The 20,295-nt window shown below is 62.9% G+C and overlaps 2 protein-coding genes across 2 annotated transcripts in view; one reads left to right on the forward strand and one right to left on the reverse strand.

Moving 5' to 3' along the window:
- LOC138100611 (tyrosine-protein kinase receptor UFO-like) overlaps positions 1 to 332 on the forward strand; it is a 53,804-nt gene extending 53,472 nt beyond the window's left edge. The window contains exon 17 of the mRNA XM_068998486.1: positions 300 to 332. Coding sequence (XP_068854587.1) covers positions 300 to 332 — 33 coding nt within the window. The remainder of the gene's footprint in view (positions 1 to 299) is intronic.
- Positions 333 to 3,640: 3,308 nt separating this feature from the next.
- On the reverse strand, positions 3,641 to 17,391 carry LOC138100612 (heterogeneous nuclear ribonucleoprotein U-like protein 1). Its single transcript, XM_068998487.1, has 8 exons — positions 17,214 to 17,391; positions 14,865 to 15,269; positions 12,875 to 12,944; positions 12,423 to 12,611; positions 7,268 to 7,341; positions 6,818 to 6,957; positions 3,816 to 3,932; positions 3,641 to 3,655 (listed from the first exon to the last, which is right to left on the reverse strand). The coding sequence occupies exons 1-8, from the start codon at positions 17,371 to 17,373 to the stop codon at positions 3,641 to 3,643; spliced, it is 1,170 nt and encodes a 389-aa protein (XP_068854588.1). The 5' UTR covers positions 17,374 to 17,391.
- Between the last annotated feature and the right edge of the window lie 2,904 nt (positions 17,392 to 20,295).

Here is a 20,295-nt window from a genome sequence, read left to right on the forward strand (position 1 = left end):
TTTTGGGGACATGTGGGGGCCATTTGGAGCCATTTTGGGGCCATTTTTGGGGCTTTTTGGGGCCATTTTGGGGCACTCACCCAGCTGGGTGCTGCACGAGTCCAGGGACATTTTGGGGCCATTTGGGGCCATTTTTGGGACATTTTGGGGACATGTAGGGGACTTTTGGGCCATTTTGGGGCCATTCGGGGACATTTTTGGGGCCATTTTGGGGCCATTTGGGGACATTTTGGGGACATTTTGGGGACATTCTGGGGCCTTTTGGGGCCATTTTGGGGACATTTTTGGGGCCATTTTAGGGCCATTTGGGGACACTTTGGGGCCATTTTTGAGGCAATTTGTGGCCATTTTGGGCCAATTTGGGGCCATTTTGGGGCCATTTGGGGACACTTTGGGGACACTTTGGGGACACTTTGGGGCCATTTCGGGCGATTTGGGGACATTTGGGGCCTTTTTGGGGACATTTGGGGTCATTTTGGGGACATTTAGGGACACTTGGGGACATTGGGGACATTTTGGGGCCATTTGGGGCCATTTTTGGGGCCATTTTGGGGCTTTTTGGGTCATTTGGGGCCATTTTGGGGACTTTTGGGGCCATTTTGGGGCCATTTGGGGACATTTTGGGGCCTTTTGGGGCCATTTTTGGGGCCATTTTTGGGGCGATTTGGGGCCATTTTGGGGCACTCACCCAGCTGGGTGCTGCACGAGTCCAGGGACATTTTGGGGCCATTTGGGGCCATTTTTGGGGCCATTTTGGGGCTTTTTGGGTCATTTGGGGCCATTTTGGGGACATTCTGGGGACTTTTGGGCCATTTTGGGGCCATTTTGGGGCCATTTTGGGGACTTTTGGGCCATTTTGCGGACATTTTGGGGCCTTTTGGGGCCATTTTGCGGACATTTTGCGGACATTTTGGGCCATTTTGGGGCCATTTTGGGCCATTTGGGTCATCTGGGGCCATTTTGGGGCTATTTGGGGCCATTTTGGGGCACTCACCCAGCTGGGTGCTGCACGAGTCCAGGGACATTTTGGGGCCATTTTTGGGGCCATTTTTGGGGCCATTTTTGGGGCCATTTTTGGGGCCATTTTTGGGGCCATTTTTGGGGCTATTTGGGGCCATTTTGGGGCACTCACCCAGCTGGGTGCTGCACGAGTCCAGGGACATTTTGGGGCCATTTTTGGGGCCATTTTTGGGGCCATTTTTGGGGCCATTTGGGGCCATTTTGGGGCACTCACCCAGCTGGGTGCTGCACGCGTCCAGGGACATTTTGGGGCCATTTTGGGGCCATTTTTGGGGCCATTTGGGGGCATTTTGGGGCCATTTTTGGGGCCATTTGGGGGCATTTTGGGGCCATTTTGGGGCCATTTTTGGGGCCATTTGGGGGCATTTTGGGGCCATTTTGGGGCACTCACCCAGCTGGGTGCTGCACAAGTCCAGGGACATTTTGGGGCCATTTTGGGGCCATTTGCAGCCATTTTGGGGCCATTTTGGGGCACTCACCCAGCTGGGTGCTGCACGAGTCCAGGGACATTTTGGGGCCATTTTTGGGGCTATTTGGGGCCATTTTGGGGCACTCACCCAGCTGGGTACTGCACGCGTCCAGGGACATTTTGGGGCCATTTTGGGGCCATTTGCAGCCATTTTGGGGCCATTTTGGGGCACTCACCCAGCTGGGTGCTGCACGCGTCCAGGGACATTTTGGGGCCATTTGGGGACATTTTTGGGGCCATTTGGGGGCATTTTGGGGCCATTTTTGGGGCCATTTGGGGGCATTTTGGGGCCATTTTGGGGCACTCACCCAGCTGGGTGCTGCACAAGTCCAGGGACATTTTGGGGCCATTTTGGGGCCATTTGCAGCCATTTTGGGGCCATTTTGGGGCACTCACCCAGCTGGGTGCTGCACGCGTCCAGGGACATTTTGGGGCCATTTGGGGCCATTTTGGGGCACTCACCCAGCTGGGTGCTGCACGCGTCCAGGGACATTTTGGGGCCATTTTGGGGCCATTTTTGGGGCCATTTGGGGGCATTTTGGGGCCATTTTTGGGGCCATTTGGGGGCATTTTGGGGCCATTTTGGGGCCATTTTTGGGGCCATTTGGGGGCATTTTGGGGCCATTTTGGGGCACTCACCCAGCTGGGTGCTGCACAAGTCCAGGGACATTTTGGGGCCATTTTGGGGCCATTTGCAGCCATTTTGGGGCCATTTTGGGGCACTCACCCAGCTGGGTGCTGCACGAGTCCAGGGACATTTTGGGGCCATTTTTGGGGCTATTTGGAGCCATTTTGGGGCACTCACCCAGCTGGGTACTGCACGCGTCCAGGGACATTTTGGGGCCATTTGGGGACATTTTTGGGGCCATTTGGGGGCATTTTGGGGCCATTTTTGGGGCCATTTGGGGGCATTTTGGGGCCATTTTGGGGCCATTTTTGGGGCCATTTGGGGGCATTTTGGGGCCGTTTTTGGGGCCATTTTGGGGCACTCACCCAGCTGGGTGCTGCACGAGTCCAGGGACATTTTGGGGCCATTTTTGGGGCCATTTTTGGGGCCATTTTTGGGGCCATTTGGGGCCATTTTGGGGCACTCACCCAGCTGGGTGCTGCACGCGTCCAGGGACATTTTGGGGCCATTTTGGGGCCATTTTTGGGGCCATTTGGGGGCATTTTGGGGCCATTTTTGGGGCCATTTGGGGGCATTTTGGGGCCATTTTGGGGCCATTTTTGGGGCCATTTGGGGGCATTTTGGGGCCATTTTGGGGCACTCACCCAGCTGGGTGCTGCACAAGTCCAGGGACATTTTGGGGCCATTTTGGGGCCATTTGCAGCCATTTTGGGGCCATTTTGGGGCACTCACCCAGCTGGGTGCTGCACGAGTCCAGGGACATTTTGGGGCCATTTTTGGGGCTATTTGGGGCCATTTTGGGGCACTCACCCAGCTGGGTACTGCACGCGTCCAGGGACATTTTGGGGCCATTTTGGGGCCATTTGCAGCCATTTTGGGGCCATTTTGGGGCACTCACCCAGCTGGGTGCTGCACGCGTCCAGGGACATTTTGGGGCCATTTGGGGACATTTTTGGGGCCATTTGGGGGCATTTTGGGGCCATTTTTGGGGCCATTTGGGGGCATTTTGGGGCCATTTTGGGGCACTCACCCAGCTGGGTGCTGCACAAGTCCAGGGACATTTTGGGGCCATTTTGGGGCCATTTGCAGCCATTTTGGGGCCATTTTGGGGCACTCACCCAGCTGGGTGCTGCACGCGTCCAGGGACATTTTGGGGCCATTTGGGGCCATTTTGGGGCACTCACCCAGCTGGGTGCTGCACGCGTCCAGGGACATTTTGGGGCCATTTTGGGGCCATTTTTGGGGCCATTTGGGGGCATTTTGGGGCCATTTTTGGGGCCATTTGGGGGCATTTTGGGGCCATTTTGGGGCCATTTTTGGGGCCATTTGGGGGCATTTTGGGGCCATTTTGGGGCACTCACCCAGCTGGGTGCTGCACAAGTCCAGGGACATTTTGGGGCCATTTTGGGGCCATTTGCAGCCATTTTGGGGCCATTTTGGGGCACTCACCCAGCTGGGTGCTGCACGAGTCCAGGGACATTTTGGGGCCATTTTTGGGGCTATTTGGAGCCATTTTGGGGCACTCACCCAGCTGGGTACTGCACGCGTCCAGGGACATTTTGGGGCCATTTGGGGACATTTTTGGGGCCATTTGGGGGCATTTTGGGGCCATTTTTGGGGCCATTTGGGGGCATTTTGGGGCCATTTTGGGGCCATTTTTGGGGCCATTTGGGGGCATTTTGGGGCCGTTTTTGGGGCCATTTTGGGGCACTCACCCAGCTGGGTGCTGCACGAGTCCAGGGACCAGCCCACGCGCACCACGTGGGGGTCGGGCTCCGAGGACGGCAGGTGCTGCACCGAGATCTCCTCCATCACCTGCGGGCACAGCGGGGACAGCGCCGTGACGGCGGCACTGCCACCCAGAGCTGGCACCGGGAGCTGGCAGCGTCACCAGGAGCCAGCACCAGGAGCTGGCAGTGCCACCAGGAGCCGGCAGGGCCACCCAGAGCTGGCACCGGGAGCTGGCAGCGTCACCAGGAGCCAGCACCAGGAGCTGGCAGTGCCACCAGGAGCCAGCAGGGCCACCCAGAGCTGGCACCGGGAGCTGGCAGCGTCACCAGGAGCCGGCAGTGCCACCCAGAGCTGGCACCGGGAGCCGGCAGTGCCACCAGGAGCCAGCAGGGCCACCCAGAGCTGGCACCGGGAGCTGGCAGCGTCACCAGGAGCCGGCAGTGCCACCCAGAGCTGGCACCGGGAGCTGGCAGTGCCACCAGGAGCTGGCACCCGGACCTGGCAGTGCCACCCAGAGCTGGCACCGGGAGCTGGCAGTGCCACCAGGAGCTGGCACCCGGACCTGGCAGTGCCACCCAGAGCTGGCACCGGGAGCTGGCAGCGTCACCAGGAGCCGGCACCAGGACCTGGCAGTGCCACCAGGAGCCGGCAGTGCCACCCAGAGCTGGCACCCGGACCTGGCAGTGCCACCCAGAGCTGGCACCGGGAGCCGGCAGTGCCACCAGGAGCCGGCAGTGCCACCCAGAGCTGGCACCCGGACCTGGCAGTGCCACCAGGAGCTGGCACCGGGAGCTGGCAGCGTCACCAGGAGCCGGCAGTGCCACCCAGAGCTGGCACCGGGAGCCGGCAGTGCCACCAGGAGCTGGCACCCGGACCTGGCAGTGCCACCCAGAGCTGGCACAGGGAGCTGGCAGCGTCACCAGGAGCCGGCACCAGGAGCTGGCAGCGTCACCAGGAGCCGGCAGTGCCACCCAGAGCTGGCACCCGGACCTGGCAGTGCCACCCAGAGCTGGCACCGGGAGCTGGCAGTGCCACCAGGAGCCGGCAGTGCCACCCAGAGCTGGCACCGGGACCTGGCAGCGTCACCGGGACCTGGCACTGTCACCAGGCCCTGTCACTGTCACCAGGACGTGTCACCGTCAGCCATTGCTGTCACCAGGACCTGTCACTGCCCCCAGGCCCTGTCACCATCACTGGGACCCAGCTCTGTCACCAGAACCTGTCACTGTCACCCAGCACTGGGACCTGGCCCTGTCCCCATCCCTGTCCCAGTCCCTGTCCCCATCCCTGTCCCAGTCCCCATGTCCTTGTCCCCATCCCTGTCCCCATGTCCCCCATCCCCATCTCCCTGTCCCCACGTCCCCATCCCCGTCCCAATGTCCCCGTCCCCATGTCCCCATCCCCATCCTTGTCCCCATCACTGTCCCCATGTCCCTGTCCCCATCCCTGTCCCTGTCCCCATCCCTGTCCCTGTCCCCGTCCCTGTCCCCATCTCCCTGTCCCCATGTTCTTGTCCCAATGTCCCCATCCCTGTCCCCCTGTCCCAATGTCCCTGTCCCCGTCCCCCTGTCCCTGTCCCCATCTCCCTGTCCCCATCCCAATGTCCCCATCCCAATGTCCCTGTCCCCATGTCCCTGTCCCCCTGTCCCCCTGTCCCGCTGTCCCCCTGTCCCGCTGTCCCCTCACCTTCATCTCGTAGCACACCCGGCCCTGCCGGACGCCGTAGGTGGCCCTGGCCCCTGACCACAGGAGATGGCCCTGTCTCCGTCCCCATATCCCTGTCCCTGTCCCCATGTCCCCATCCCTGTCCCCCTGTCCCTGTCCCCATCCCCCTGTCCCCATCCCCGTCCCCATCTCCCTGTCCCCATCTCCCTGTCCCCATGTCCCCATCCCCATGTCCCTGTCCCCATCCCTGTCACTGTCCCCATCACGGTCCCCCTGTCCCTGTCCCTGTCCCCCTGTCCCTGTCCCCATCTCCCTGTCCCCATGTTCGTGTCCCAATGTCCCCATCCCTGTCCCCATCCCTGTCCCCATGTCCCCGTCCCCATCCCTGTCCCCATCCCTGTCCCTGTCCCCATGTCCCCATCTCCCTGTCCCAATGTCCCTGTCCCCATCCCTGTCCCCTGTCCCTGTCCCCATCTCCCTGTCCCCATGTCCCCATCCCCATGTCCCTGTCCCCATCCCCGTCCCCATCCCTGTCCCCATCTCCCTGTCCCCATCCCCATGTCCCTGTCCCCATGTCCCTGTCCCTGTCCCCCTGTCCCTGTCCCCATCCCCATCCCAATGTCCCTGTCCCCCTGTCCCTGTCCCCATGTCCCCATCCCAATGTCCCTGTCCCCATCCCTGTCCCCCTGTCCCTGTCCCTGTCCCCGTCCCTGTCCCCCTGTCCCCATCTCCCTGTCCCATGTCCCTGTCCCCATCCCTGTCCCAATGTCCCTGTCCCCATGTCCCTGTCCCCACGTCCCCATCACTGTCCCCATGCCCCCATCCCTGTCCCCCTGTCCCCATGTCCCTGTCTCCCTGTCCCCATCCCTGTCCCCATCCCTGTCCCAATGTCCCTGTCCCCACGTCCCCGTCCCTGTCCCCATCTCCCTGTCCCCATCTCCCTGTCCCCACGTCCCCGTCCCCATGTCCCCATCCCCATCCCAATGTCCCTGTCCCCATATCCCTGTCCCTGTCCCCATGTCCCCATCCCAATGTCCCTGTCCCCGTCCCTGTCCCCCTGTCCCCCTGTCCCCATCTCCCTGTCCCCATCCCTGTCCCCCTGTCCCGCTGTCCCCGCTGTCCCCTGACCTTCATCTCGTAGCACACCCGGCCCTGCCGGACGCCGTAGGTGGCCCTGGCCCCTGACCACAGGAGATGGCCCTGTCCCCATATCCCTGTCCCTGTCCCCCTGTCCCCATCCCCATGTCCCTGTCCCCCTGTCCCCCTGTCCCCCTGTCCCCATCCCTGTCCCGCTGTCCCCTCACCTTCATCTCGTAGCACACGCGGCCCTGCCGGACGCCGTAGGTGGCCCTGGCCCCTGACCACAGGTAGGCGAAGCCCTCGATGGTCAGTGGGTAGCCGCTGTACCGGTCCCTGGCCACCTTGAAGTGCAGGTCGCAGTTGTCTGCGGGGGACAACACCAAGGTGGCACCGGGTGGCACCGGGCACCGTTGGTGGCACCGTTGGTGGCACCGGGTGGCACCGGGCACCGTTGGTGGCACCAGGTGACGCCGGGCACCGTTGGTGGCACCGGGCACGGTTGGTGGCACCGGGTGGCACCGGGCACGGTTGGTGGCACCAGGTGACGCCGGGCACCGTTGGTGGCACGGTTGGTGGCACCGGGTGACGCCGGGCACCGTTGGTGGCACCGTTGGTGGCACCGGGTGGCACCGGGCAGGCGGCCCGTGGTGGCACCGAGGGGACGGGGCGCTCACAGGTGTCCACGGCCACCAGGGAGTCGTCGAAGTCCTCCTCCTCCTCCTCAGCTGGCGGCTGCGGGGAGCGGCCCCTGCGCAGCGGGGACAGGCGGGGGTCAGGGCGGGGGGCAGGGACCCCATCTGGGGGGCAGGGACTCGATTTGGGGGGCAGGGACTCGATTCGGGGGGTCAGGGACACGATTTGGGGGGCAGGGACTCGATTTGGGGGCCAGGGACTCGATTTGGGGGGGCAAGGACCCGAATTTGGGGGGGCAGGGACACAATTTGGAGGGCAGGGACCTGAATTTGGGGGTCGGGGACTCAATTTGGGGGTCAGGGACGCAATTTGGGGGTCAGGGACGCAATTTGGGGGACAGGGACCTGAATTTGGGGGGCAAGGACACGATTTGGGGGGAAGGGACTCGTTTTGGGGGGTCAGGGACTCAAATTTGGGGGGTAGGGACTCGATTCGGGGGGCAGGGACCTGAATTTGGGGGGTCAGGAACTCAAATTTGGGAGGCCAGGGATCTGAATTTGGGGACAGGGACCTGATTTGGGGGGCAGGGACCCCATTTGGGGGGCAGGGACCTGAATTTGGGGGGCAGGGACCTGAATTTGGGGGGCAGGGACTCAATTTGGGGGGCAGGGACCTGAATTTGGGGGGCAGGGACTCGATTTGGGGGGCAGGGACTCGATTCGGGGGGGCAGGGACTCGATTTGGGGGGCAGGGACTCGATTTGGGGGGTCAGGGACTCGATTTGGGGGGCAGGGACCTGATTTGGGGGGCAGGGACCCCATCTGGGGGGCAGGGATTCGATTCGGGGGGGCAGGGACAGGATTTGGGGGGCAGGGACAGGATTTGGGGGGCAGGGACTCGATTTGGGGGGCAGGGACCTGATTTGGGGGGCAGAGACTCGATTTGGGGAGCAGAGACCTGAATTTGAGGGGCAGGGACTCAATTTGGGGGGCAGGGACCTGATTTGGGGGGCAGGGACTCGATTTGGGAGGCAGGGACCTGTTTTGGGGGGTCAGGGACTCAAATTTGGGGGGCAGGGACTCAATTTGGGGGGCAGGGACGCAATTTGGGGGACAGGGACCTGAATTTGGGGGGCAAGGACACGATTTGGGGGGAAGGGACTCGTTTTGGGGGGTCAGGGACTCAAATTTGGGGGGTAGGGACTCGATTCGGGGGGCAGGGACCTGAATTTGGGGGGTCAGGAACTCAAATTTGGGAGGCCAGGGATCTGAATTTGGGGACAGGGACCTGATTTGGGGGACAGGGACCTGATTTGGGGGGCAGGGACCCCATTTGGGGGGCAGGGACCTGAATTTGGGGGGCAGGGACCTGAATTTGGGGGGCAGGGACTCAATTTGGGGGGCAGGGACCTGAATTTGGGGGGCAGGGACTCGATTTGGGAGGCAGGGACCTGTTTTGGGGGGTCAGGGACTCAAATTTGGGGGGCCAGGGACTCGATTTGGGGGGCAGGGACCTGAATTTGGGGGCAAGGGACCTGAATTTGGGGGGTCAGGAACTCAAATCTGGGGGGCCAGAGGCCTGAATTTGGGGCCAGGGACCTGAATTTGGGGGGCAGCAACACAATTCGGGGGGTCAGGGACACAATTTGGGGGGCAAGGACTTGATTTGGGGGGCAGGGACCTGAATTTGGGGGGCAGGGACCCAATTTGGGGGCCAGGGACCTGAGTTGGGGGGCAGGGACTCAATTTGGGGGGCAAGGACCTGAATTTGAGGGGCAGGGACCTGAATTTGGGGGGTCAGGAACTCAAATTTGGGGCGCCCGGGACCTGAATTTGGAGCCAGGGACCTGATTTGGGGGGCAAGGACTTGATTTGGGGGGCAGGGACCTGAATTTGGGGGGCAGGGACTCAATTTGGGGGGCAGAGACCTGAATTTGGGGGGCAGGGACTCGATTTGGGGGGCAGGGACCTGAATTTGGGGGGCAAGGACACGATTTGGGGGGAAGGGACTCGTTTTGGGGGGTCAGGGACTCAAATTTGGGGGGCAGGGACTCGATTCGGGGGGCAGGGACCTGAATTTGGGGGGTCAGGAACTCAAATTTGGGAGGCCAGGGATCTGAATTTGGGGACAGGGACCTGATTTGGGGGGCAGGGACCCCATTTGGGGGCAGGGACCTGAATTTGGGGGGCAGGGACTCGATTTGGGGGGCAGGGACTCGATTCGGGGGGTCAGGGACACGATTTGGGGGGCAGGGACTCGATTTGGGGGGCAGGGACTCGATTTGGGGAGCAGAGACCTGAATTTGGGGGGCAGGGACTCAATTTGGGGGGCAGGGACCTGAATTTGGGGGCAAGGGACCTGAATTTGGGGGGTCAGGAACTCAAATTTGGGGGGCCAGAGGCCTGAATTTGGGGCCAGGGACCTGATTTGGGGGGCCAGGACTTGATTTGGGGGGCAGTGACCTGAATTTGGGGGGCAGGGACCTGAATTTGGGGGGCAGGGACACGATTTGGGGGGCAGGGACTCGATTTGGGGGGTCAGGGACACGATTTGGGGGGGCAGGGACTCAACTTTGGGGTCAGGGACTCGATTTAGGGACATGAACCCGATTTGGGGGGTCAGGGACTCAAATTTGGGGACAGGGACTCAATTTGGGGGATCAGGGGCCAAATTTGGGGGGTCAGGGACTCAAATTTGGGGACAGGGACTCAATTTGGGGGATCAGGGGCCAAATTTGGGGGGTCAGGGACTCAAATTTGGTGTCAGGGACTCAAATTTGGGGGCAGGGACCCAATTTAGGGATCGGGGACCCAATTTGGGGGGTCAAGGACTCAAATTTGGGGTCGGGGACTCAAATTTGGGGACAGGGACCTGAATTTGGGGTGAGGGACCCAATTTGGGGGGTCAGGGACTCAAATTTGGGGTCGGGGACTCAAATTTGGGGACAGGGACCTGAATTTGGGGTGAGGGACCCAATTTGGGGGGTCAGGGACTCAAATTTGGGGTCGGGGACACCAATTTGGGGACAGGGACCTGAATTTGGGGGGTCAGGGACTCAAATTTGGGGACAGGGACCTGAATTTGGGGGGTCAGGGACTCAAATTTGGGGGGTCAAGGACTCAAATTTGGGGGGTCAGGGACTCAAATTTGGGGGGGGTCAGGGACCCAAATCTGGGGGGGTCCCAGCCCCAAATCTTGGGGGTCCCAGCCCGAAATCTGGGGGGGTTCCAACCCCAAATCTGGGGGGTCCAACCCCAAATTGGGGGATCCAACCCCAAATCTGGGGGGGTTCCAACCCCAAATTGGGGGGGGCCAACCCCAAATCTGGGGGGGTTCCAACCCCAAATCTGGGGGGATTCCAACCCCAAATCTGGGGGGATTCCAACCCCAAATCTGGGGGGGTCAAAGCCCCAAATCTGGGGGGATTCCAACCCCAAATCTGGGGGGGTCAAAGCCCCAAATCTGGGGGGTTCCAACCCCAAATCTGGGGGGATTCCAACCCCAAATCTGGGGGGTTCCAACCCCAAATCTGGGGGGATTCCAACCCCAAATCTGGGGGGGTCAAAGCCCCAAATCTGGGGGGTTCCAACCCCAAATCTGGGGGGGTCCCAGCCCCAAATCCGGGGGGTTCCAACCCCAAATCTGGGGGGGTCCCAGCCCCAAATCTGGGGGGTTCCAGCCCCAATTTGGGAGGGTTCTAATTCCAAACTGGGGGGGGTTCAGCCCCTCAAATTGGGGTCTGGGGGGGTGAATTAGGGGGGATCCCAGCCCAAACTTGGGGGGGTCAAAGCCCCAAATCCGGGGGGTTCCAACCCCAAATCTGGGGGGGGGTTCCAGCCCCAAATCCGGGGGGTTCCAACCCCAAATCTGGGGGGGGGTTCCAGCCCCAAATCTGGGGGCGTCCAACCCCAATTTGGGGGGGTCAAAGCCCCAAATCTGGGGGGTTCCAACCCCAAATCTGGGGGGGTCCCAGCCCCAAATCTGGGGGGGTCAAAGCCCCAAATCTGGGGGCGTCCAACCCCAATTTGGGGGGGCCAAAGCCCCAAATCTGGGGGGTTCCAACCCCAAATCTGGGGGGGTCCCAGCCCCAAATCTGGGGGGGTCAAAGCCCCAAATCTGGGGGGGGTCCCAACCCCAATTTGGGGGGGTCAAAGCCCCAAATCTGGGGGGTCCCAACCCCAATTTGGGGGGGGTTCTAATTCCAAACTGGGGGGGGTTCAGCCCCTCAAATTGGGGTCTGGGGGGGTGAATTAGGGGGGATCCCAGCCCAAACTTGGGGGGGTCAAAGCCCCAAACCTTGGGGGTCCCAGCCCCAAATCCAGGGTGATTCCAGCCCCAAATCTGGGGGGGTCCCAGCCCCAAATCTGGGGGGGTCCCAGCCCCAAATCCGGGGGGGTCCCAGCCCCAAATCTGGGCGGTTCCAGCCCCAAATCTGGGGGGGTCCCAGCCCCAAATCTGGGCGGTCCCAGCCCCAAATCTGGGGGGGTCCCAGCCCCAAATCTGGGGGGGTCAAAGCCCCAAATCTGGGGGGGTCCCAGCCCCAAATCTGGGGGGTTCCAGCCCCAAATCTGGGGGGTTCCAACCCCAAATCTGGGGGGATTCTAACCCCAAATCTGGGGGGTTCCAACCCCAATTTGGGGGGGGTTCCAATTCCAAATTGGGGGGGGGTTCAGCCCCTCAAACTGGGGTCTGGGGGGTGAATTAGGGGGGATCCCAGCCCAAACTTGGGGGGTCAGAGCCCCAAATGTGGGGGGGTCCCAGCCCCAAATCTGGGGGGTCCCAGCCCCAAATCTCAGGGGGTCCCAGAACCAAATCTGGGGGGTTCCAACCCCAAATCTCGGGGGGGAGGGGGGGGGATCAAAGCCTCAAATCTGGGGGGTTCCAACCCCAAATCTGGGGTGTCCAACCCCAAATCTGGGGGGGTCCCAGCCCCAAATCCGGGGAGATTCCAACCCCAAATCTGGGGGGGGTCCCAGCCCCAAATCCGGGGAGATTCCAACCCCAATTTGGGGGGGTCCCAGCCCCAAATCCGGGGAGATTCCAACCCCAATTTGGGGAGGTTCCAATCCCAAATCCCGGGGGGTTCCCACCCCAATTTGGGGGGGGGGTGGGGGGGGTTCCAATCCCAAAATCGCTCTCTGGAAGGGGGTGGGGTGGGGGGTGTTAAATTTGGGGGGGGGAGGGGTCTCCCCTCACCTCTTCTCCTCGCGGTGCTCGTAGTAGCCCCTCCCCCGCGGCTCCTCGAACGGGCGCTTCCGGCTCGGGGGGGGCCGGGGGGTGTCGGGACCCCCCCCAAAATTCGCCCCACCCCCCCCCGGGGGGGCGGCGTAAGGGGGGGGGGGGGCGTTGAAGGAAGGGGGGGGCGTGGAGTAATTGGGGGGGCCGCTGTAATTGGGGGGGGGAGGGGCGCTGTAATTAGGGGGGGGAGGGGCGCTGTAATTGGGGGGGGGAGGGGCGCCGTAGTTGGGGGGGGGAGGGGCGCTGTAATTTGGGGGGGGGGCGCTGTAATTGGGGGCGGGGTAGCCCGAGGGGGGGGGGGGGGGGGGGGAGGGGGGGCACCGTAGCCCCCCGGAGGGGTGGGGGTGGGGAAGGTGGGGGGAGGGGGGGGAAGGGCGTAAGGGGGGGTGGGGAAGGTGGGGGGAGGGGGCACGGGGTAATTTGGGGGGGGGGCGGGGGCTGGGGGGGCCTCGTCCGGCTTCGGTTCCGGCAGCTTCATCTCTGGAATGGGGGGAGGGGGAGGGGAGAGAGGAGATGGAGACCCCCCCCCAAAATACAGCCAGGGACCCCAAAACACACCCAGAGACCCCCAAATACACCCAGAGACCCCAAAATACACCCAGAGACCCCCAAATACACCCAGAGACCCCAAAATACAACCAGAGACCCCCCAGAGACCCCCAAACAAATACACCCAGAGACCCCAAAATACACCCAGAGACCCCCAAATACACCCAGGGACCCCCCAGAGACCCCCAAATACAGCCCGAGACCCCCAGAGACACCCAGAGACCCCCAGAGACACCCAGAGACTCCCAGAGACCCCCAAATACACCCAGGGACCCCCCCAAATACACCCAGAGACCCCCCAGAGACCCCCAAATACACCCAGAGACCCCCAGAGACACCCAGAGACCCCCTAGAGACCCCCAAATACACCCAGAGACCCCCAAATACACCCAGAGACCCCCACCCAACCAAAGACCCCCCCAAGCACACCCAGGGACCCCCCCCAGAGACCCCTCAAATGCAACCAGAGACCCCCAAACACCCCCAGAGACCCCCAAATACACCCAGAGACCCCCAAACACCCCCAGAGACCCCCCCAAATACAACAAGAGACCCCCCCAACACAACCAAAGACCTCCCCAAACACCCCCAGAGACCCCCAAACACCCCTAGAGATCTCCCCAAACACCCAGAGACCCCCAGAGACCCCCCAAACACCCCCAGAGACCCCCAAAGACCCCTCAAACACCCCCAGAAACTCCCAAACACACCAAGAGACCCCCCAAACACCCCCAGAGACCCCCAGACCCCCAAACACCCCCAGAGACTCCCCCAAACACCCCCAGAGACCCCCCAAACACCCCCAGAGACCCCCCAAACACCCCCAGAGACCCCCCAAACACCCCCAGAGACCCCCAAAGACCCCTCAAACACCCCCAGAGACCCCCAAACACACCAAGAGACCCCCCAAACACCCCCAGAGACCCCCAGACCCCCAAACACCCCCAGAGACTCCCCCAAACACCCCCAGAGACCCCCCAAACACCCCCAGAGACCCCCCAAACGCACCCAGAGACCCCCCAAACACCCCCAGAGACCCCCCAAATACACCCAGAGACCCCCCAAAACCCCCAGAGATCCCCCCAAACACCCCCAGAGACCCCCCCAAACGCACCCAGAGATGCCCAAACACACCCAGAGACCCCTCAAATACAACCAGAGACCCCCTAGAGACCCTCCAAATGCAACCAGAGACCCCCCAAACACCCCCAGAGACCCCCAAACACATCCAGAGACCCCTACTCAACCAAAGATCTCCCCCAAACACCCCTAGAGATCTCCCCAAACACCCAGAGATCCCCCAGAGACCCCCCCAAACACCCCCAGAGACCCCCAAACACCCCCAGAGACCCCTACTCAACCAAAGACCTCCCCCAAACACCCCCAGAGACCCCTCAAACACCCCCAGAGACCCCCCAAATACACCCAGAGATCCCCAGAGACTCCCCCAAACACCCCCAGAGACCCCCCAAACACATCCAGAGACCCCTACTCAACCAAAGACCTCCCCCAAACACTCCCAGAGACCCCCAAACACCCCCAGAGACCCCCCCAAATACACCCAGAGACCCCCCAAAACCCCCAGAGAAACCCCCAAACACATCCAGAGACCCCCAAATACCCCCAGAGACTCCCAGAGACCCCCAGAGGCCCCTCAAACACCCCCAGAGACCCCCCCAAAACCCCCAGAGACCCCCCTAGAGACCCCCACCCAAACACACCCCCAGAGACCCCCCCAAATGGAAGCAGAGACCCCCAAAAACCCCTCGAACACAACCACAGACCCCTCAGAGACCCCCCCAAACACCCCCCCCCCACTCCCAGAGCCCCTCAAAGCCCCCCAGACCCCACCTGGGGGCAGCCCGGGGGTCTCCTGGTCCAGAGCTCTCCTCTCGTAGCCCGGCTCGGACTCGTGGCTCTCGTAGGGTTGGTAGCCCTGGGACTCCTGGCCTTGGTGGCTCTGGTGGCTTTGGTAGCCCTGGGACTCCTGGCCTTGGTGGCTCTGGTGGCTTTGGTAGCCCTGGGACTCCTGGCCTTGGTGGCTTTGGTGGCTTTGGTAGCCCTGGGACTCCTGGCCTTGGTGGCTCTGGTGGCTTTGGTAGCCCTGGGACTCCTGGCCTTGGTGGCTCTGGTGGCTTTGGTAGCCCTGGGACTCCTGGCTTTGGTGGCCCTGGTGGCCTTGGTGGCTCTGGGCCTCCTGGCTTTGGTGGCCCTGGTAGCCACCCTGGGGCTCGTGGCTGTGGTTGTCGAGGCCGTCTGGGAAATGGGGGGAAAAAAGGGGGGAATTGGGGCAGGGAAAAGGGGCACAGTTGGAGGGTGGGGCCCTCAAAAAAGTCAAAGATGGAGGGGAGGGAAAAGGGGGGGCCCTGAGGGGAAATGGGGGGACGAGGGGGGGACGAGGGGGGTCCCAGGGGGGTCCCATGGCCGCCACTCAGGAATTGGGGGGGTCCCAGGGGGGTCCCAGCCCCCTCAGGAATGGGGGGTCAAGGGGGGATCAGGGGGTGCAAGGACCCCTCAGGTATTGGGGGTCACAGGGGGGTCCCAACCCCCTCAGGGATGGGGGGACAGGGGGGGATCAGGGGCTGCAGGGACCCCTCAGGGATTGGGGGTCACAGGGGGGTCCCCAGACTCCTCAGGAATGGGGGGATGGGGGTATCAGGGGGTGCAGGGACCCCTCAGGGATTGGGGGGGTCACAGGGGGGTCCCAACTCCCTCAGGAATGGGGGGATGGGGGTATCAGGACCCTCAGGGATGGGGGGGGTCACAGGGGGGTCCCAACCCCCACAGGAATGGGGGGTCAAGGGGGGGATCAGGGGGTGCAGGGACCCCTCAGGGATTGGGGGTCCCAACCCCCTCAGGAATGGGGAGACAGGGGGTGCAGGGACCCCTCAGGGATTGGGGGTCCCAGCCCCCTCAGGAATGGGGGGACAGGGGGGGATCAGGGGGTGCAGAGACCCCTCAGGGATTGGGGGGTCACAGGGGGGTCCCCAGACTCCTCAGGAATGGGGAGACAGGGGGTGCAGGGACCCCTCAGGGATTTGGGGTCACAGGGGGGTCCCAACCCCCTCAGGAATGGGGAGTCAGGGGGGATCAGGGGGTGCAGGGACCCCTCAGGGATTGGGGGTCCCAGCCCCGTCAGGAATGGGGGGGATCAGGACCCTCAGGGATGGAGGGGTCACAGTGGGTTTCAGATCCCTCAGGAATGGGGGGTCAGGGGGGATCAGGGGGTGCAGGGACCCCTCAGGGATTGGGGGTCCCAGCCCCATCAGGAATGGGGGGACAGGGGGTGCAGGGACCCCTCAGGGATTGGGGGTCACAGGGGGGTCCCAGCCCCGTCAGGAATGGGGGGACAGGGGGGATCAGGGGGTGCAGGGACCCCTCAGGGATTGGGGGGTCACAGGGGGGTCCCAACCCCCTCAGGAATGGGGGACAGGGGGTATCAGGACCCTCAGGGATGGGGGGGGTCACAGGGGGGTCCCAGCACCCTCAGGAATGGGGGCCAGGGGGGCATCAGGGGGTGCAGGGACCCCTCAGGGATTGGGGGTCCCCAAACCCCTCAGGAATGGGGGGACGGGGGAAAATCAGGGGGTGCAAGGACCCCTCAGGTATTGGGGGTCACAGGAGGGTCCCAACCCCCACAGGAATGGGGGGTCAAGGGGGGGATCAGGGGGTGCAGGGACCCCTCAGGGATCGGGGGTCCCAGCCCCCTCAGGAATGGGGGGATGGGGGAAAATCAGGGGGTGCAGGGACCCCTCAGGGATTGGGGGTCCCAACCCCCTCAGGAATGGGGGGGATCAGGACCCTCAGGGATGGAGGGGTCACAGTGGGTTTCAGATCCCTCAGGAATGGGGGGTCAGGGGGGAACAGGGGTGCAGGGACCCCTCAGGGATTGGGGGTCCCAACCCCCTCAGGAATGGCGGTAATTGGGGGTCCCTGCCCCTTCAGGAAGCGGGGTAATGGGGGGGGGGGGGGTGCTCAGGGCCCCTCAGAACCCGGGCCGGGGGTCTTGGGGGATCTCAGGTCCCCTCAGAACCGAGGGGTCCCAAACCCCCTCAGGCCGGGGGTTTCCGAACAGCCGGACCCCTCAGGGCCAGACCCTCCCCCTGAGGGAAGGGTCGCTCCAAACCCCTCACGGAGACCCCAGCAAAGCTTCCACTCGCCCCATCCCACCCCTCACGCCGCGACCCCCTCTCCCCTTACAGCGCCCCTCGGCACCCGCCGCGTCCCCCCGCCGGGCGCCTTCGCTGTCCAGCGCCGCCTGCAACCGCTCGGCCAACTCGGCCTTGAGCCCGCGGGTGTCGAGGCCGCGGCGGCCCAGCTCGTCCCGCAGTTCCTGCACCCGCAGCCGCCGCGCCTCCATGGCCGCCCCTCACGGCCCCTCACGGGGCCCGATCAAAATGGCCGCCACCTCTCCCCCTTCCCCGGCCCGGCCCGCGCCGCGCCGTAACGCGCGCTGCCATTGGTCCGCCTCCTCGCGCGCCGATGTAACGCCGCTTCCTATTGGTCCGCGCTCTCCCGCTTTCCCCCCGCTTCCTGCCCGGGCCCCCGCTCCGGTCGCGGTTTTTTGCAAAGCGCGCGCTGATTGGGCGGGAGGGCGGGGTGAGGTTGTAACGCGGCTTTTCATTGGTTGGCGCTGCAGCGGTGGGAGGGAGGCGGGAAGGGGCGTCTCGCGCTTCTATTGGTTGAGAGTGCTGTCTGTCACTCTGTGGGCGGGATCTCGGCTCAGTTCTGTCTTTTGATTGGATGACTTCGGGATGTGGGCGCGGCCACCCGCAGGGGGAAGTCCCGGCGGCGTCTGCGCGTGGGGCCGCCCCGGTTGCCTGGCAACAAAAGCCGCGCTCCTATTGGCTGCAGGCCGGGCAGCGGCGCGCTCCCATTGGTTGATTCTCTCTGGGCGTGGCCTGAGGTCACGCCCCCGCTCTGGCCACGCCCACGAGCCCCGGAATTCCCGCGGGGCCCCCCCAAAAACCCCAAAAAAAACCCCAAAAAAACCCCCCAAAAAACCCAAAAAACACCAAAACCCCCCCAAAAACCCCCAAAAAACCCAAAAAAAACCCCCAAAAAAACCAAAAAACATCCAAAAAAACCCAAAAAACACCAAAAACCCCAAACCCCCCCCCCAAAAACCCCAAAAAAAACCCCAAAAAAACCCCCCAAAAAACCCAAAAAACACCAAAACCCCCCCAAAAACCCCCAAAAAAACCAAAAAAACCCCCCAAAAAACCCAAAAAACATCCAAAAAACCCCAAAAAACACCAAAAACCCCAACCCCCCCCCCCAAAAAACACCAAAAACCCCAAAAAAAACCCCCCAAAAAACCCAAAAAACATCCAAAAAAACCCAAAAAACACCAAAAACCCCAAAAAAAAACCCAAAAAACCCAAAAAACGAGGCCGGTGCAGGAGAAAGAACTTTATGGGGGGTTAAAAATGGGGGGGGGGGGGGTCCTGGGTGGGGGCCCTTCATTTTGGGGGGGTTCCTGGGAGGGGTCCCTGTATTTTGGGGGGGGGTCCCCACAATGCCCGAGTACCTTGAGGGGGGTCCCTTCATTTTGGGGGGTCCCTTCATTTTGGGGGAGGTCCCAGGGGGTCCCTTTATTTTGGGGGGGGTCCCCACAATGCCCGAGTACCTTTGGGGGGGGTCCCTTAATTTTGGGGGGGGTCCCAGGAGTGCCTCAGTCCCTTGGGGGGGGGGCCCTGGGGGGGTCCCTTTATTTTGGGGGGGTCCCAGTACCTTTGGGGGGGTCCCAGGGGGGTCCCTTCATTTTGGGGGGGGGGTCCCAGTACCTTTGCGGGGTCCCAGGGGGTCCCTTTATTTTGGGGGGGAGGGTCCTGGGGGGTCCCTTCATTTTGGGGGTGTCCCAGGGGGTCCCTTTATTTTGGGGGGGGTCCCCTGAATGCCCGAGTCCCTTTGGGGGGGTCCCTTTATTTTGGGGGGGGGTCCCAGTACCTTTGGGGGGGTCCTGGGAGGGGTCCCTGTATTTTGGGGGGGGGTCCCCACAATGCCCGAGTACCTTTGGGGGGGGTCCCTTAATTTTGGGGGGGGGTCCCAGGAGTGCCCCAGTCCCTTGGGGGGGGCCCTGGGGGGGTCCCTTTATTTTGGGGGGGGGTCCCAGTACCTTTGGGGGGGGTCCCAGGGGGGTCCCTTTATTTTGGGGCGGGGTCCCCACAATGCCCGAGTCCCTTTGGGGGGGTCCCTTCATTTTGGGGGGGGGTCCCAGTACCTTTGGGGGGGGTCCCTGGGGGTTTCCCTTTATTTTGGGGGGGTCCCAGGGGGTCCCTTCATTTTCGGGGGGGTCCCCTGAATGCCCGAGTCCCTTGGGGGGGGGTCCCTTCATTTTGGGGAGGGTCCCAGTACCTTTGGGGGGGTCCTGAGGGGGTCCCTTTATTTTGGGGGGGGTCCCCTGAATGCCCGAGTCCCTTGGGGGGGGTCCCTGATTTGGGGGGGGGGGCCAGTACCTTTGGGGGGGTCCCTGGGGGTTTCCCTTTATTTTGGGGGGGGGTCCCAGTACCTTTGGGGGGGTCCCTGGGAGGGGTCCCTGTATTTTGGGGGGGGGTCCCCACAATGCCCGAGTCCCTGGGGGGGGGGTCCCTGATTTTGGGGGGATCCCAGTACCTTTGGGGGGGTCCTGAGGGGGTCCCTTTATTTTTGGGGGGGGGTCCCCACAATGCCCGAGTCCCTTGGGGGGGCTTCCCTTTATTTTGGGGGGGGTCCCAGTACCGTTGGGGGGGTCCCTGGGGGTTTCCCTTTATTTTGGGGGGGTCCTAGGGGGGTCCCTTTATTTTGGGGGGGGTCCCCACAATGCCCGAGTCCCTTGGGGGGGGGTCCCTGATTTTGGGGGGGATCCCAGTACCTTTGGGGGGGTCCCTTTATTTTGGGGGGGGGGTCCCAGTACCTTTGGAGGGGGTCCCTGGGGGGTCCCTTTATTTTGGGGGGGTCCTGAGGGGGTCCCTTTATTTTTGGGTGGGGGGGGTCCCCACAATGCCCGAGTAACTTGGGGGGGGTCCCTTCATTTTGGGGGGGGTCCCAGTACCTTTGGGGGGGTCCTGGGAGGGGTCCCTGTATTTTGGGGGGGGGTCCCCACAATGCCCGAGTACCTTTGGGGGGGTCCCTTAATTTTGGGAGGGGTCCCAGTACCTTTGGGGGGGTCCCAGGGGGTCCCTGTATTTTGGGGGGGGGGTCCCCACAATGCCCGAGTCCCTTGGGGGGGGTCCCTGATTTGGGGGGGGGGGGCCAGTACCTTTGGGGGGGTCCCTGGGGGTTTCCCTTTATTTTGGGGGGG

Source organism: Aphelocoma coerulescens, unplaced genomic scaffold (assembly GCF_041296385.1).
Source record: "Aphelocoma coerulescens isolate FSJ_1873_10779 unplaced genomic scaffold, UR_Acoe_1.0 HiC_scaffold_118, whole genome shotgun sequence".
Lineage (NCBI taxonomy): Eukaryota > Metazoa > Chordata > Aves > Passeriformes > Corvidae > Aphelocoma > Aphelocoma coerulescens.